Here is a 19,358-nt window from a genome sequence, read left to right on the forward strand (position 1 = left end):
AATCCACTCACCTCAGCCTTCCAAGGCGCGGGATTACAGGCTGAGCCACCGAGCCTGGCTCATTACATTTTTTCCAAACTCAAATGATACTGTTTTCTTTCAGTATCTGCTATGGTTTTCCTAATATGTGCCATAGTATAGAATCAGCAATTGCCATTACTTGAGCAGCATATTGTGAAACTTTTCTAACATATTTTATTACCCCATATGCTTGTCTCAAGAAAGCAAAATCAAAGTAGGACCTTTTCAATGGGAGAATTACATAATTTTTAATGGTAATAAAATAGAAAACTATACAAGTAAAGTTTTTCTTTGAAAGTCTGGTTTCTTGGGATATTACCAAATGAGAAATGAAGAATTAAAATGTCCTTTTCTGTTTAGTCAAGCTCATTTTAAATATGTTTGTCTAAAGGAGTAAAGTAAAATCTGTTCCAAGTTAAGAGATTGGAAAGTAGGTTGGATTAAAGTACAAGAACTTCTTTAGCTGTACATCAAGGACCACATATTTTTCCTTTACTGAATCTACACATGGCAGTATGGTATTTATTTGAAAATGAGTGTTAGCCGGGCTTGGTGGCTCAGCCTGTAATTCCGCACTTTGGGAGGCTGAGATGAGTGGATTGCCTGAGCCCGCGGGTTCAAGACCCGCCTGGGCAACTTGGCGAGACCTCATCTCTACAATAAATCAAAAAGTTAGCCGGGTGTGGTAGTGCGTGCCTGTAGTTCCAGCTACTTGGAAGGCTGAGGCAGAAGGATCACCAGAGCCCAGCAGGTCGAGGCTGTGGTGGCCGGGAGCGGCCACTGCACTCCAGTCTGGGCGACAGAGTGAGACTCCAACTCAAAAAAAAGAAAAAAAGAAAATGAGTGTTGAGATTATCCTGCCTCAAACAGCTTATAATTTGACATATTTATACGCACACAACCGGAACAACCTTTTATACTAGGGACAGATTCTCCGGTTGTTAGAGTTTGATAAAAGGGAATTAAATACACCCCCCTTTTTTTTGAGTTGGAGTCTCACTCTGTCGCCCAGACTGCAGTACAATTGCATGATCACGACCACCTCAGCCTCAACCTGTTGGGCTCAGGTGATCCTTCTGCCTCAGCTTTCCAATTAGCTAGAACCACAGGCATGCGCCACCACGCCTGGCTAATTTTTTGATTTATTGTAGAGACAAGGTCTTGCCAAGTTGCCCAGGCTAGTCTTGAACCCCTGGACTCAGGCAGTTGTCTCACCTCAGTTACCGAAATTGTGGGGATAACAGGCATGAGCCACTGCGCCCAGCCAAATACCCTATTTTAAAAATGTATAACTTAGCTCGTGAATAATCAATCCTTTATGTGGCTCAGCAGCTAAGGAGAAAAAAATTGGACAGAATGGATGGTTTGCAAGGTGTGACTGGCCCCCACTAGGAGTGTGCAAGAATCAAGCAAGATGATGCGGGAGTGGATAAGAGATGCAGATGAAGGCAATAGTTAGGACTGTATCCTCCACCCACACAGTGTTGGTGTTCCACTGCTCCCCCACCTTATGTGCTCAGTTTCTGGGTTCTGCTTGGCTTCAGCATGCTGACAAGTGCTAAGTGACTGACAGTGTTGAGTTACGTTGGGCAGCTCACTATTTTATTGTTCTAGCTATTCCCTGGTGTCCTAGTCATCATTTTCCTCTTTGCTTCTTGAACATCCACTCTGGAGTGTTATGAGATTAGGATGGAGCTGGTCAACAAATATGTGAAAGAATAATGGAAAGATCAGTGGATGGGTGGACAGGGAAGTCAGGAAATACAGTCTCAACTCTGCTAAGTAGTTGTGCAACTTTGGGCCTGTCACTTTTTGCTCTTAGTTTCTCCCAAATGTCAAATGAAGGTTGTGCAGTAGATGGTCTTTTAGCGCTTCTAGCCCTGCCATTTGGTTGACCCATGACTATAGGAGGTCTTGTTCTTGGAAGACACCTATTATGGTTTCTGATAAAATGTAGTATAAGCTTTATTTATTTCTTGGGGCTGTTTTTTGAGGTTCAGCTAGAATAAAAGACTTTGGATACTATGAAGACTCACACAAAACAAAGATAATATGAGTGGTTTAAAGGATACTCCTCCAAAGATATCATATAGTGATGAAAAAATTAAAATAGTTCCATTTAAATGAATCTGAGGCCAATTATAGAGGCTTTAAAAACAGATGTGCAGTTATACTGACTATAAAGAAATAAACCATTTAAAAGTACACAGATTAAGGAATGATTTGAAAAACATTGCTTGATGTTCACTGGCTAGGCATCTAGGCTGCAGGGATGAGGTGCTCTCTACTTTTCTTCCCAATCCCCCTTGTGCTTGTTAAGGTTACCTTAAAAATCCTGGGAAAAAATAGGCAGTGGATCATGTTATTTTTTTCTGCCACCATCACTTATCTATTCCCCAAAGGCTGAAATAGAACATTAAAACCTGTACGGAAGGGAATGGGCCATCTTGACCCAGTGGCAGAGTTTGAGAACACGAGGCTGCCTTGCATGCTTGTCAGAGTTGTCCTTGTGTTCCATGAGTAGCAGTATGCCTTTGTCTTTGTGGTGGCTTCCTCTTTTCCCCTACCCTTATTCTGTTTTTTCATATCCTTCTTGAGACATTTTACTATTCTTTCTTCCTTACCTTACTAGAGTAGAAAGGTGAAATAGAAGAGGAAAACATCCAGAAGGTGGAGGAAGGGAAGAAGAGAAAGAAAAATAAAGGTTAAAAAAAACCCAACAACATTAAAATGAGGTAGTGGGGGAGGATTGGGCTCCTTCTCTCTCTCTCTTTTCCTCTGTGTGACAGAGTTGATAAGTTTACTTTATAACTCATCTTTAAGTTTTACTTAATCGTTTTCCTTTGCTATCTTTAGTCCCCCATCAGTGACATCTGAGGAAAATTATAGACAGGCCACACAATAAGGAACTAGCATGCTACCTCTAGCAGACCTGTACCATCTGGGACTGGCAATAGTTTTAGAAAGGATAGTTAACCAGTAGGTAAGACCGAACCAGTCTAACATTGCACATAAAGTTCAAGTGACAACATATGTTTTGCAGTTTAAAGAGTTCAATTTATAGATTTGATTACCATGGAAAGAAGGAAGGAAAAAAACCTGCATGACTCTTGTAGGGAGTATGAGAGAGCTTATTCATTCACGTTGGAAAGGCAAAATTAAAAATTAGAAACAGGCCCACCAGCCTAGATACATCCAAAACTAGTACTTTGGTAACGCTATTATGACTTCCAGCAGATTAAATTTCAAATTGTAGAAAGGCTTCAGAATAAGGGAAGGCTTAGTATCCCACTAATAAGGCTTATTAAATTTAGACAAAACAGATGTTTGTCAATGGCAGCAGCTCTGAATCACCATGATCAAAATGGAGAAAGAAGAGAACAAAAATAAGCTAATACTTTCTTACTTAAGAAGGTACCATTTTTTTAGACATTTTCAGAACCTGTTTACATTAACACCTAAAGCTTTCAGTTAAATCCCAGGAAAGGAAGTATTAATTAGGGAAGCATTCCTTAAAACTGATTAAATGTGTACACATTTATTTTGATTTGCTAGTATTCTAGAAGTGGTTCTGTGAAAAGAGAATGGGCTTTAGAGGCAGGTGGTCCTGGCTTCAAATGTCAGCTCTCTTACCTGTCTTTATGACCTTTGGCAAATTGCATAATCTTACTGAACATCACTGAACCTCAGTTTCCTCATCTGGAAAATGAGGCTGTTTTGAGGCCTAAACAAAAAAGCACATGTGTAGCACCTGGCTCACAGTAGGTACTCAACAGACATTGGCTCTTTGGTATTTAAAACTGCTTTGCTCATAGTGTGTCTTAGGACCAGTCTTCTAGAAGCATTTTGAATTAGCAGTCTCCAAAGAATGGTGCACCCAGATGATCCATTGTGGTGTGAGAAGAAAATATTAGACATTCTATTTTTGGTAATTTTATCTGAAATATTAAAAAGTATTTAAACTCCAGCAATATTTAATATATGGAATGGCCCTGATGTTCTCATTTGGTCCATTTATGGTAGAGGTTCGTTGTCACATAGTCTAAATGGGGGATTCTGAGGAAAGTGTGAGAGTCACATTTTGGTGAGAGTTAATAGTGGCACATACATTTCTTCATCCACTTTCAGCATATTGCAGTGTATTTCAGTTTACATGTGCCTAATTAGGTAGATTTCCTACTTCTTAGTAGAGGTTGAGCATCCCAAATCAAAAATCTGAAATCTGAAATGCTCTAGTGAGCATTTTCTTTGAGTGTCATGTTGACACTCAAAAAGCTTCAGATTTCAGATTTTCAGAATTGGGATGCTCAACCGATATAATATAAATATTCTAAAATCCAATAAAATCCAAAATTTGAAACACTTCTGATCCTAAGCATTTTGGATTAAGGATACTCAACCTGTATTAACTTCGACCTGTGATTTCCTTGTGGGAATCTTCTTAAGCTGTTTGACAGTTGTGTGCAGGTTAGCTAGCACTCGATAAACTAATCCATATAGAAGAGACACATGGCTTAAGAAGATTCCTGCAGAGGAAAAATGGGTTGATGATAATAGTAATGATGCAAGAACAAAAAAATATGGTATAACTAGCTGACATTTCTCCAACAAGTTACCTTGTAATTTAGTTCGCCAAGTTATGTGAAAATGAAGATAATCTAATCAGACGTAACAAATGTCAGCCCCAAAACAAGAAAGGAATAATCAAGAACATTATTTGATTTATACTTATCTACTGTCTTTAACAACAAAACTTACTCTAAGTGTATATTGTACTTTGATATATTAGCTAGTGATAGTAGTACATATATATACTTTGTAAATATACGTATTGGAGACATGCTCTAACTTTTACTATTCAGAAAGCTCAGTCAAAGCAGTTTGGAGACTACTGGTTTAGACAAGGAAAGCAGTTACTGCCTTTGGAGTCTCTCATCTCTCATTCTGTTTGCTTCTTAGATATTTTTTTCTTGTTTTTTTTGTGCCTAATTTTGTTATAGAGAATAATATATCTAAATCCACTAAAGACAAATTGAACACAATTGTACAGAAGTGAAAGATCAATCTCTGCCCAAGAGATTTTTGAAAATCTAGTCCAACTGGTCATATTAGCATAACAGGGGTATTGGCAGTTGCTGAGCACTACTGACGGGGAGGAGGAGGGAAGAGGGAGAGGGGCATGTGGCAACATAATGAGTACCTTGTCCATACCCCCCCAGGGAGTGAGGGCCAGCTAGAAGCGCAAACTTCACCTGCATGCAGCCTACTTATGCAGCAAATTCTCACTTGTACCCAACAATTTTAAAATAAAATAAAGTTAAAAAGAGAGAGAGAATAATACAAATGATGCTATTAATTAAATCACTTCTGTTGATCAAACCCTTAAAAAAATCTAGTTCAGGAAAACTAAGATAATACTACAAAGCAACATATGAATGCATGTCTGAAAGATAATGGAGATTCTTTACAAAGGCACACCTTACTTGGTGTGGATTTGTTTCTGAAAAAAAAATATGTATACTTTTTATTTCTGTAAATTTACATGCAATTCTGGATCAGTTGGTAACCAGTAAACCAGAAGCAGAGAGTGTAAGACAGATCTTTCCAAAAAGGGAACTAACCTGGTCTGATTATTCTCAGCATTCCTATGGTATATCCTTTTAACAAATGTTTTACACACATCGATGTATTATTTAGTAATCTACTATTCTTATATCCTCCATGGCTCTTTGAATAATAAAAGACACATAGCAGGTGCTTAATAAATACTTTGAAATTGAAAGAAAATGAAATGAAGGCGTCTCAAAGACTCCACAGTCTAGAAAGGTAACTATCATCCCCTGAGATTGCCACATTTAATTCCTAGGAAAGATAACTTTTTTAGATCTTCTTATAGCACAGCTTAGTCCTGTGGCTCCCTTCCTTTCACCAGAGCCATGATATGGGCTCAGCCCTTTGGCATAAACTTACCAAATATTTGTATGATCAATCAGAGTTCTTTGACAGTCACTAATTATTGAGTATCTAGTTTATGCAAGGTGCTTACGCAATTATTAGTTTAATTGTTACAATAGCTATGAGGCAGCTACTATTACTATCTCCATTTTATAGATGAGGAAATGGAGGCTGGCACAGATCGAGACTTCCCCAAATGTCACACAGCTTGTATGCAATGGAGCCAGAATCCAAATGCAGGTATGTCTGACTCCAGAATCCATGCACTTGACCATTCTAATGGTCTATAGAACTGTGAAATAGTGCTCATGTATTGATGATGACTTCAATTTTGCATTTTTAGGAGCAGTAAGTCACAGGGAGCTGTTGCTATACCTTGGAGATATGGTTTTGATGGGCCTGGGGGAATAATACTCATTCAGGGTTGTAGAACAGGTGCCTAAATTCTAACTCAGTTTAAGAGATGGTCCATTCATTTTTATAGTATATACTAACTTAGAGAACACAGGAGTGAGGTCCCTGTAACTTTGAAAGTCTATATGTTATAGTCTCTTGAAGGTAGAGACAATCTCATGTTTTCAACTTTCCAAAAATTATGATTGTTATTGGTCATATCATAATCTGTTTTTCAAACCCACATTTTTCTTGTCAAAGCCTTGAGAACACTGTTCTTATAGGGTATAATAGTGAATGGCCTAAAGTCATATTGAGTTTTAAAGATGAGTCAGAGTCATAAGGAGAAAAGTAAATTATGTTCATCTTACCTTGGTAGAGTTTCATCAGAAAAGTAATTTAAGCAACAAATGATTTCTAGTAGTTCGTTTCTAAAAACAGGATAGAGTAAATCCAGCAACTCTGCAGAGAAAGCGTTATGTGGACATTTTGTAGAGGGAAATGAGAAATACTTGCTGTATACACAAACATTTAACCATCTGTTTCTTTATGTGTTTTTTATTTTCCAGTTTTAGTTCTGCTCTGCTAAATCAAATTCAGACCCAGTTCTCTTAATTTAGAGGGGAAGAAAGTTGTGGCCTAGGAGGCAGATTCTGACGATACTGCTGGTCATCACAGCTTGCAGCCCAAAGGGTATTTTTGCCTCCTGGTGGGCAGCTATGGCTACTCATAGAGAGTAGAGGCTTTTAAGAATTCAAAATTAGAGCATTTCAAAAACTTTAAGCTAATCAAAGGGCAGTAAATGATAATACTCTAAAATCTAAGTGAATGTCATAGGATAGGAGCCAAGTAATATGTATCAAAACCTACCGAACCTATCATCTGTGATCTCCCTTTGTCTCCTACCTGCCATTATCTCATTCTTGCTTTCTCTTTTTTTCTTTGCGTGTATCTCCATTTGAACCCTTTCTAGATAACTCCCTTTTTTGTACTTTCTTTGCCTCCCACTTCCTTTTTCTGCTTCTTGCTTTTCTCTTCCTCTCCATTTTTATCTCTGTATATATGCTTTGCTTTCCCTTCTTTCTATGTTCTCTTCCTTTTGTTCCATCCCTTCATTCTTTCCTCTGTTCCCCATATGAATTACTCATCATATCATATTGAGTATACATATTAAAATTAATAAATGTTAATGCTCTTTGAGCAGCAAGTAGGCTGTATTTATTACCATAAAGGGAAAAACATCTCTCAATTAATTAACATTGTACATATAGCTTACAATTGAAAAAACATTAAGTCACAGCCCTCACCAAAATAAGGTTCCTTCCCTCTTCCTTAGCCATAATTGTGTCTTGCTGCTCCTCTCTACCCTTAGGCTTGATTAATAGTCACATTTTTACATTTTGTTTTGTGTCCATTATCTCCTGAATTTGGGGAAGCTAAAATTGTTACTTAATGAGAAAGAGAGTTTATGGATAATTTTTCAGATGTGGGTTTAGAATTCTAGTATTCTGAATTTCTGGGGTTCAAACATGTCATGTGTGCATTCTTTTCCAGAAACTCTAACAAGGGAATGACAGAATATGGAATTTCTTGATGGTTGAAACCCCTCATGAAGAAACTGCTTTTTTATTTTAGATTGGTACATATTTGATTTGCTTTTTCTTTCCTAGCCAAACAGAAAATTTTAATTTTGGTTTTAATTACTTTCTTGTCCTGAAAAATTATTGCATGTAATATGAAGCCCCTCTCAATTCGGTAACTTTCTACTAGTTAGCCAATTAAGGTCATCAGTGTTTTAGAAAGTGAATGAATGAATGGCTAGACAGATAGATTCATTTAAATCATTTCTGCTGCATGCTATGTTGTTTATGATGAGCCATGTAATATCTAAGGTTTTGCCTCTTCTTAGCTATTTTTTTCTTTTTAACATAGTTTCCAGGCACTGTCACAAACCCTTTGATTCTTTGATAGCTAAACTCTTAATTTCTTTCTTAAGATGTTCATTTTCATTAAAGTGCTATTTAACGTAGATATTAACTTTGACAGATATTAATGCTCCTTCTCAATTTGGTGAAGTGTATTCTTGGGAAAGTGCCAATTTGAATTGAATATATTTGAACTTAGTATGTGAGCTAAACTGTTGTTTAAACCTTACCCATCCATCATATGGGTGATGGAGCAGCCAACTGGTTTTATAGTAAGTTTTTTGTGGTTTTTTTCTAGCAATATTTAAACATTAGAAAATGGTTTCCTATTCTAGCAAAGAGAAATTCATATAAATTTACTACAAGAGCCCCTCGTCAGTTCCTTAGACTGCCTAGAATTTAAATTGGCAGACACTACTTTGATATAAAATGTTTTCCGTGGACAGTATTAATATTTTAAAGTCCTTTTCACTCCTGCATATTTCCAGTAGACAGGAAGTCTAGCTCTGTTTACCCTTTGGCTACTAATGACAGCTGTTGAATTATTATTGATCATCTTTAGGCAGAGGTACTACAGGTATGAGATCAGAATTGCCAAGTAAGGCAAGCATTTAATTTTAAAATTTAAAAGTTAATCTATTCAAAGGTGACAACTGAAGTGTGGATACTAGAAAGAATTTTGAATTTGAGTCACAAAATCTGGGTTGAATCCCCAACACGTCACTGGCTTAGTTGGCCACCTCAAGCAAGTCACTGCCCAACTCTGGACTATAGTATTCTCTCTAAAGGCACAGCTTTAACACTGAATTTTCTATATACAATGTTATTCTATATTCTATAAAGAGAGCTTGGTTGAGGAAAGCTGAATCCTCTTGTTTATCAGCTATGGACACCAGCCTGGCAGCTCTGAGGTCAGTCTCCAGCTGCATTTTCATCTTTTTATAATCCCTTAAATCCTTGCTGAGCTTTCATTGCTAGTTTGTTTCCCTAGAAATTTGCATTTAGAGACATTGAAGACTTCCTACCTTTGGAATTGTTCTGTGCTCATGAGTTTAATGAAAAGTTACTTAGAGATGGATGAAAAAAATGCAAGAATCAAAAATCCTAATTGAATGACTCTGTAAAATCAGACCATTTCCATCATGACTATGTACCTTTACTATTTCAGAATTTTGGAGTCAGTGTGTTTAAATCTTGACAGGGTGTGGCATCACTGTCATTTCCTCCCATTAACCATGTTTGCATTTTCCCATTCACTCCTTATTCTACGCGTTCTTTTTTAAAGCCTAAAACAATTAAACAACAAGACTTCATACCATAAGAAAAGCTTCCTAGCCTGATGCTCAATTACATTTTAGGTATTTGAAAATTTCATTGATTTGAAATAGTTTGAATTGTACTAAGCTAAAATTTACCTTTTGTTGGTTGCCTAGGAAATAAAGTTAAAGTAATAACTTGCCTGAAAGTGTTAAGAAATTAACTGTATGGAAGCTTTAGCATGTTTTTTAAAATGAAAAAGCTACAGCTAGATATAAAACATGCTTAATTAAAGAGGCCTGGCGCTTTAATCAAAAGGGCAGACAATAACAAGCATTGGTGAGGATGTGGAAAAACTGGAACCTTCATACGTTGCTGGTGGGAAAGTAGAGTTGTGCAGCCATTGTGAGGAACAATTTGCTGGTTCCTCAAAAAGTTAAAGATTATTACCTTTATGACCTAGCAACTCCACTCCTGGGTATCTACCCAAGATAAATGAAAACATATGTCCTCATTAAAACTTATGCATGAATGTTCATAGCAGCATTATCAATAAAAGCCAAAAAGTAGAAACAGCTCAAATGTCCATCAGTTCATAAATGGGTAACAAAATGTGGTTTATTCATATACTGAGATATTATTAGGCAATTACAGGGATGAAGCACTGATGCATACTACACCATGGCTGAAAATTCAAAACATTATGCTAAGTGAAAGAAGCCAGATACAAAAGGCAATATATTGTATGATTCTACTTACATGAAATGTCCAGAATAGGCAGATCCATAGAAACAGAAAGTAGATTAGCAGTTGCCAAGAGCTGGGAAGTGGGGGAAATATATAGTGATTGCTAATGGGTGCAGTGTTTCTTTTAGGGGTGACAAAAATGTTCTAATTTTTAGTAATGATGAGGATTGCACAACTCTGTAAATATAACAAAAACCACTGAATTGTACACTTTAAAACGGTGAATTTTGTGGTATGGAATTATATCAATTGCTATAGATAAAACACCAGCGACTGTACTTACTATAACTATTTGAAAGTACAAAAGAGTATTTAAATTACATTTTATTCCAGGGGCTGGGGATAAGGGAGAATGGAAAGTTAGTATTTGACGGGTACAGAGTTTCAGTTTGGAAAGATGAAAAAATTCTGGACATAGATGGTGGTGATGGATGCACTACAATGTAAATATACTTAACTCCACAGGAAATATATGCTTAAAAATGATTAGAATAGTGAATTTTATGTTATATCTATTTTACCACAATAAAAATCCATAATCCCCCAACATTATATTTTATATTATTCTAATGGATGAGGCCTCTTTTCCTCTTTTTCTTCTAACAGGAAAAGTGAAATGTGATTGGACATTTTTTTTTTTTTTTTTTTTTTTTTTGGCATGGGATTCTTCTGCTCTGGTTTTTCAACCTCTCTCCTCCAGTACATGTGAATGTGGCGGGGCCTGGTTATACACACACGTGTCTTTATCTTGGCTTTGAATGAAAACTTAAAAGTATTTTTTTAAAAATTCATTTGCCAGTAGGAAAATAAAAGAAGTCAAACCATAGGAAATTTATGTCGTTAAATTATAAAATAGTGAAATGCTGTTCTCAGAATATGAATTATCACAGATGTCCTGATTTTTTTTTAATCTTGAGTTCTCAAATGGGAAAAACATTTATTACATCTTTATATCTTCCTATAGCCACTTTTCTTTGTATAGTAGGATAGAATGAGCACCAAAATGCATTGTAAATAAACACAGTGGTGAATTTCAGAATAAAAAGGAAGGGATGGGAAAATGAAAGAAAAAAAAATCCACCATCGAAAAATTCATTGAAAAAAAATTCTTTCCAAAGGCCACAGAACTTTGTTATGACCCAACCAGTTTGTAGGATATGAGTTTGTAACCTCTGAGGATTAATCTGTGAAAACATTTTCTAAGTCTGGCTGCTATCTAGGACATTTGGAGATGGATGGTGTGAATGCCAGTAGTACCATTAATATACTGGGCAATCAGAGATGTGTTTATTTTTTTCTTGATCAGGAAGTGGTTTCTTTTGAAAGTAGAGGGAACACACAGTGCGCGCGCGCGTGTGTGTGTGTGTGTGTATTCTGTCCTGTTGCAGGAGGAATTACGGTCTTCTAACATTTAACAGTGGGTTTTTTCTAGAGTTTGACACTGTGATTACAAGAGCTAGTCATAGATGATGTACTCAGAAATCCATTGATGTGATTAATGGTCTCCTAATCATATTTGTATTTCCTACATTAGTGCCATTTCCTGTAGTTTCACAATTTTGAGTCATATCTTGATTTATCCTTTATAGGAGGCCTGAATTCCTTGTGAGTATTTTTAGTCTATAATTTACATTATTATTTTCACTTTCTTTGATTTTTTTTTCTTTTAGAAAATGAAACTTTGATCTTGAACTCTTTGAGGACTGTTCTGTGGTGACTGGCCAACCTAGTATAAACCTTTTTTAAAACGTTGTGATTTAAAACTTCATTTGCCAGTTGGAAAATAAAGAAGCCAAACCATAGGAAATTTATGTATACACACACACACACACACGCGTATATACATACATATACAGAAAGTAGATTAGTGGTTGCCAGGAGCTGGGATATGGGGGAAATACAGTGATTGCTAATGGGTGCAGTGTTTCTTTTAGGGGTGACAAAAATGTTCTAATATTAAGTGTGATGATTGCACAACTCTGTAAATATACCAAAAGCCACTGAATTGTATACTTTAAAAGGGTGAATTTTGTGGTATGGAATTATATCAATAAAATTGTTATAGATAAAACATCAGTGACTGTATTTGCTATAACTATCTGAAAGTATGAAAGCGTATTTAAATTACATTTTATGCTAGGGGCTGGGGGTGAAGGAGAATGGGAAGTTAGTATTTAATGCATACAGAGTTTCAATTTGGAAAGATGGAAAAGTTCTGGAGATGGATGGATGAATGTGCATGTATGTATGTGTGTGTGTGTGTATATATATACACACACGTGTGTGTGTGTGTGTGTGTGTATAATTTTTACCACCACCAGCACTAGATCCTGAAATCTTCCCACAGGTTTCCACTAGTCTGGTTTTTATCCTTCTCAAAGGTAAAATATAACATTTGAAAATTCTACAGGTCATAAATAATGACATCAGGAAATGTAATTGATCATTCACTCTTTACAAGAAGTGGTCATAAGATTGGCTAACAAACACAATCTGTTAAATGAAAAATGACACTAAAATCTTTGGGAGCTTTGAATACATTTGAAGATTATCGGTACCTTTGGCACTTTACTGATTGTTTTTAAGTCTTTCACCTTTTTCAAATGATTGTCTGCATTTGAAATGGGGAACTTTCATATACAGTGATTGCTTTAATATTTGCTTTGTTTTCAACAGTGCCCTTAAAGATAGCCGTTTCCCCCCAATGACAAGGGATGAGCTGCCACGGCTTTTCTGCTCAGTGTCTCTGCTCACTAACTTTGAAGATGTCTGTGATTATTTGGACTGGGAGGTAAGACTATGGAAAAATTTTTAAAGAAAAATGAAGGTAACTCTTGAGTGGATGTTAAAAATTAGGCCTCTTGGAAACTGGCAGTCCATATAAAAAATTAGCTCCCCCCCAAAAGAAAAATTAGGTTCAGAAAATAACTCTTTCAACCCATTCTCTTATTGTAATAGAGGTCGAGAGTCACACACATACATAAACCTCACAGTTGAACAATGAGATGAGAATAAAAGAGAGTTTAGAGGACAAAGTGCCATATGTTGTTATAATTCCCAAACTGAATTTGGTTTTCATTTTTATCCTACTGCCTCACCAAAGCATCTCATAAAAGCTGTTAATAAGTAGTAAGAAGGACTGACTGGAATGTATTTCTCCTCTTATTTCCATTCCAGTGCACTCTGGTGTAACTGTCAGCAAGCAATTAGGTGGTCAGAGGATACATCTCAGAAACAAGAAACAAGAATTAGTTAAGATAATATACCATTTGGGGAAATCAGCTTGTGATAATAACAGGGGGTTGGCTAACTAGAGTTAAAGAATGCCAATTCAGTTCTTGGCTACCTTAACGTATGCCCTTAAACATAATAACAAATAATATTAAGGCTATATCTGGGGTATCTCTGTGCATAGCCACGATCAGAGTAGCTTATATTGGTCATATTTTTATTCTTCTTTAGTATGTAGGGTTGGCTTGTTAGTGAAGTTCAGAGGTTGTCTCCATGATTTTGTTTGGGTAATTGGGAGGAGATAGTTGAGTGTAGGTCTGTGGAGTCTATGAAATTGTATACACAAACACAACTATGTTATTGAATGCCTACTGTATTCCGGGCAGTGTGTTACATGTACAAAAGTGGTAAGATTTGATCCCCACCATAAAGCATCATTTAGCCTAGTAGCAGAGAGAAAATATATATTACAATAGTACAAAGAAACAAGTGCTATGAGAAGGAAACAATGGAAATTCAGTGATATATGTATGTATGTGTGTGTGTGTGTGTGTGTGTGTGTGTATGCCCAAAAAAGTATACACATGTTATCTATGTGTAGAATAGGACGTTCACTCAACTGTGCTTCCTCCATTTTCTTTGACTGTCCTGCCTGTTGCATGGTGACGCTAGCATTCATTTGATGCCATCTTTTGAGCAAACGTCATACTTAAAATGTGTATACATTTTTTTGGTGCCCCTGCACATATAAAACTGCTGTCTTAGAAGGACTATCCCCCATGGTAACTGAGCTATTCTGCCTTGTAGACAGATCACTGTCTTCACAGCTAATTGGACTTGAATTTCATTTTTGACTTTGCCTTGATTCCTTGTGAAACTGAGCAATTTACTTACTCCACTGAGATTCAGTTTTTCCATATACAGAATAAGACGTTTATAAAGTTCTTAATCCTCATTTGAAAAAATCTCTATGTTATAAATTATTGTTGTTATGCCAGAGCTATTTAAAAACTTTTCTGCAGCAAGTATGATGCAAGAGTTCTTTCGGGGTTTTGTGGTGGGGATTTTGGGAGCATTATCAGAATATGAACACATCTTAGGATTTTTTTAAAGGAAGAAATAAAATGAACTGATAGTGTTAATCCTAGCAAAGTTGGAATATATAAAACCTTTTGTAAAATTGAAATTTCCTACTTTATTGTTTCCTATAAGTTTGTTTCTCCTATTTGATTTTTCTTAAAGAGAAGCCTGCCGATATTATGGAAATATTCCCCCACTACTTTATTTTTAAATGATTCCAAATCATGTCCCCTATATATTAACATATATTATAGTTCTGATGGTTCTTTTACTGCTTTAAGGTTGCTGCTTCCTTTTCTGTAGCTAAAATTTTATTTCTGCTTTCTGGATTGTAGGGTGCTGTATGTGTAGTGGTGAGAGTGGGAGTGATTATAGGGAAAAAGTCTGGGATGTAGGAAATGACCAAGCTACAAGAACACTTCTACTCTTGCTTGAAGCCACCAAGTTGGATGTACATTTCATGTGTGTCTCACATACATATAGAATGATATAGATCATGTGTGCATGTGTGTTGGGGGAAGGAAAAAGGGGAGAATCTAACAGCTGTTAAATACGTATAGATAAGCACAGAGTAGTACACCATCATCTTTAGCCCACTTCAAGTACTGTCTACTGTTAAAATTAGCCTTGATACTATTGAGCTCTTATGTTCATGAGATGTATCAGCTTTGTCTTTGGTGGGTGGGAAGTAAAGCCCTTAAGAATTAGTACTGTATACTCTTTTAGGGTATTTATCCTCTTTGGTCACCATCTACCAGCTTGAATTTCTACAAGATTCCATATTGCTTCTACTTGGTATTGTGTATTTAGTACATTCCTTAGTGCTTAAATATTGGTGTCTGTTAAGTGATGCTTTTCTATTGAAACAAAAAATACATATGTTTTATACTTTTGATATACGAACATTTGCAAGTGAATTAAGTACTGCTAGAACGGGCATACTAAGAGGAAAAGACTGTTCTTTTCCATTAGTTCATTATTGGTTGAAATATTTGGCATTACAGAAATTTGCTCACAAAGAGTAAGAGTGAAAATTACATTTTTAAATACAAGAATGTAATTGGCCTTTAAAAATATGTACCATAATCAGTGATTGAAAATGGAATGGTAATATTGTGGGAATGATATTATATGAGTTATCCTTAATAATTCTGAAAAAGCATTGCTACTTTAAACACAGAATGCCAAAGTAGAATTAAAGGCATTTAAACAAATTATATATTGGTACAGTTCTACTCCTTGCTGTATACCCAAAAGAGTAACAGATTGAAACAAAAACGTGTACATGAATATTCATAGTAGCACTATTCATAATAGCCAAAAGGTGGAAACAACCCGAGTGTTTATCAACAAATGAATAGGTAAACAGAATATGGTATAGTCATACAATTGAATATTATTTAGCCATAAAAAGAAATGACATACTGATAATACTACAACATGAACCCTGGAAACATTATGCTAAGTGAAAGAAGTGAAACACAAAAGGCCACATACTGTATGATTCTGTTTATATGAGAAATCCTGAATGGGCAAATCCATGGAGACAGAAAGCATATTAGCGGTTGTCAGGGGCTGGGGGAAGGGTTGAATAGGAAGTGACTGCTTAATAGATACCGGGTTTCCATTTGGAGTGATGAAAACGTTCTGGAACTAGGTAGTGGTGATGGTTGCACAATATTGTGAATATATTTAATGCCACTAAATTGTATACTTTAAAGTTGTTAAAATGACAAATTTTATGTTATGTGTATTTTACCACAATAAAAATGAAAAATAAACTTTATACCCACATACACTGACTGTCCATAATAGTAATTTTAATTTATTGAAAATGAAATTTTTTAAAAAAGCTATAAAGAAGGAAATGCAAGTCATTTATAATTACACCATTCTGACAATAACTGTTGTTAGCATTTTGGAATGTTTCTTTCCATTCTTTGTGTCTTTGTATTAATAAATCTGCATATTTGGTTATGTAACTAAGATCATATTGAATATACAGTCACTATTTAAAAGAAGCTTATGGGGAAGTCTTTGCTTTTGGTTCATCTTTGTGTGTAAGTTAATTATTTATATTGCAAATTTCATTTTTGAAAAGTCAGTCTGTATTATGAAAGATACACTTCGCTTTGAAAAATTTCATACTGTTGAATAGGTACAGCTTCTCTTCCAAGAATTAAATATCCTATTCACCATAAGTATCTAATTTTAACCTGAAATGCAAAGTCCTATGTATGTTTATGCTCTGGGGGAAAACAAGGGTATTATAGAATTTTTAGAGATAATTTTAAAGCCAAAAATAGGTAATAAGTATGTTTTATACAAGCAGAAGCTTCTAACATAGGGCTTTTCTGGCACAAGTACAGTTTGAGAGTTGATCCCCCACTGGTGAAGTGTGTTACTGTAGTAGAATTCCAAATTAAAGGGATACAAGTACCCAGATCAAAGCGAGAAGAGGGCAAGTCCCAAAGCGTAGAGGTAGGTAACTTTGCTAACAAGAGAGACATCCCTGTGATCATGAGGATGAGGAACGTGACTCATGGTGATAGCCACTTGATTTTCACATGATCAGGAAACAAATGAACTGCCACAGGGCTGGCTACTGTCGTACTGTTTTATTTCACCCAAGATTTTTAACTCAGTCTATTTAGGAACTCTTTTTTGGCAACATGTCTCTAATTTTATAATGGATGTTAATAGGAAAGTCAGATTTACTTCGGAGTTTGTTTTAGGGGCTAGGTGCTTCTGTTTGATAATGTGAGGAATGTTAATGTGAGGAATGATTTCACAAATGGATGTAATTAATTTCAGGCCAATGTTGAATGAACAGAATGATCAATAATGCTTCCATGTGTTATATTTCCTCAAAATGGTAATTATAACATCTAAAATGAGTTTCCATAGGTAACCTCTCAAAGAATCTGGTTAGTCATTAAAAACAACAAAACCATCCATAAAAAGCTATAAAGACAAATTAGCGCAGTGGCCCCACCCTTCTGAGAATTGCTGATCATTATCCACATCATGATCTACTGATTGCCCTGACAGGTATGAGAAGGATGAAGATTTAATAGTTTGTAGCAGGGCGTGGTAGCGCGCGCCTGTAGTTCCAGCTACTTGGAATGCTGAGGCGGAAGGATCGCCGGAGCCCAGCAGGTCGAGGCTGCTGTGGCAGGGAGCGGCCACTGCACTCCAGTCTGGGTGACATAGTGAGACTCCAACTCAAAAAAAAAAAAGAAAGATTTAATAGTTTAGAAAAAAATATTCATTACCTGATAAGATGGAATATCTACCTGCAAGGCTAAAATGGATTATTAAATGAGGAAAATTGCTCCTCTGGGAGAAATCCAACATGATATTCTTTGTGTTTGAACACAGAAAACTCATCACCATTGTTCTGTGTTTTTCAGTTGACAACATGGTGTTAATTCTGAATAACAGGGTGATTGACAGACATGGTGCTTTAGAAAGAAAAAATAGCTCATGCAACATGTTGGAACTCTCCAAAATGACATATAGCATAGATCTCATAGAGTTAAACTGTTTGGGAGCCATGTTTTCCTTTACAAAATCTGAAAGGATATAAAACTAATGACTCTACAAAGGCTGTAGTTTGAATTGAGGGATGATTCTAGGTGCCTCACCTCATAGCTGCTCATTTTCAGGATGATGTAAATGAATAAGCTTTTGTTTGTAGAATAATTCATATGGCAAGTGTTATACCAGTGATTTATAGGAGCTAATGTAGCAATTTGCTGACAGAAGTCAAAATATTTTCTAAATTGTAGTCAGACATCTTTTACTTCTGTGCTTTAGAGACAAGATCACTTGAAGGCATGAGGAAGAAATATTTTCTGTATTCTAAAGTAGCTCCTTAGATCAGATAGATAAATGTTATTTTCACAAACTATAAGTCACTTTTTCCTATATCTAGCTCCCTGGATCGCTGATACCTCCCTCACTTGTCTATATAGCTGCCATTTGGGCAATTCATTATGGTTCTAAGACAGACTTCCTTTTAGAACACACTTATTACATGGAGTCAACCCATGCCGGTTGGGGCTGGCCAGCATGATTCTTGTGTGATGCCAAAAACAGTCCCTAGACTATAAAGCTAAACCCTAAATGCCTAGTCTTGCTTTTTCCCTGAGGTACCAAAGCTTCGGTTAGTGTGCGTGAGCCTTGTTGCACTCCTAGTACTCAGAAAGCTGCACTTCATTTTAAAAGCAACCTCCAAAGCACACCTCTTGAGTGATCACAGCTCCATTTCTGACGTGTTTAGTTGCAGTTAATAATAGGGCTCTTTTGTAACAGCCTTCATGAGAGTAAGCAGATGAGAGGAATAAATTGGCTACCATCATTATCTCTCATATATTTTAGATGTTAATGTTCTTTTCATCCTCATTCCCCCCTTAAAGGTTTACTTTTTTTTTTAGCTTCTCTTGATGTACCACTGAAAACAGTTTCCATTCATACACAGATGGCTAGCATGACTCACAAAGTCACCAAATGAAATAACTTCTAGTTGTATATATTCTGTTTCCCCCTTGGTTAGTTTTCCCCAACTATGATATATATACCATGTTTTGCTTCTCAGAATTCTAATTTCAGATTCCTACCTTTAAAAAAAAATATGGCCTTCATGTATCTAGGAAAGTACTGTTCATGTCTTTTCCCAGGGACCCTGAGATTTTTGTGTAAGATGTCATTATCAATATGATAATTTAGTAATTGTCTTGTTGCTCT

The 19,358-nt window shown here is 36.1% G+C and overlaps 1 protein-coding gene across 2 annotated transcripts in view; it reads left to right on the top strand.

Moving 5' to 3' along the window:
• AMMECR1 (Alport syndrome, mental retardation, midface hypoplasia and elliptocytosis chromosomal region gene 1) overlaps nt 1–19,358 on the top strand; it is a 114,803-nt gene that overhangs the window by 78,875 nt on the left and 16,570 nt on the right. For both annotated transcript variants that reach the window (XM_008062811.1, XM_008062812.1), the window contains one exon: nt 12,975–13,089. In XM_008062811.1, the coding sequence (XP_008061002.1) occupies nt 12,975–13,089 (115 nt within the window). The remainder of the gene's footprint in view (nt 1–12,974; nt 13,090–19,358) is intronic.

The sequence above is a fragment of the Carlito syrichta genome, unplaced genomic scaffold (assembly GCF_000164805.1).
Source record: "Carlito syrichta isolate Samal-C Ts95f unplaced genomic scaffold, Tarsius_syrichta-2.0.1 Scaffold305844, whole genome shotgun sequence".
Lineage (NCBI taxonomy): Eukaryota > Metazoa > Chordata > Mammalia > Primates > Tarsiidae > Carlito > Carlito syrichta.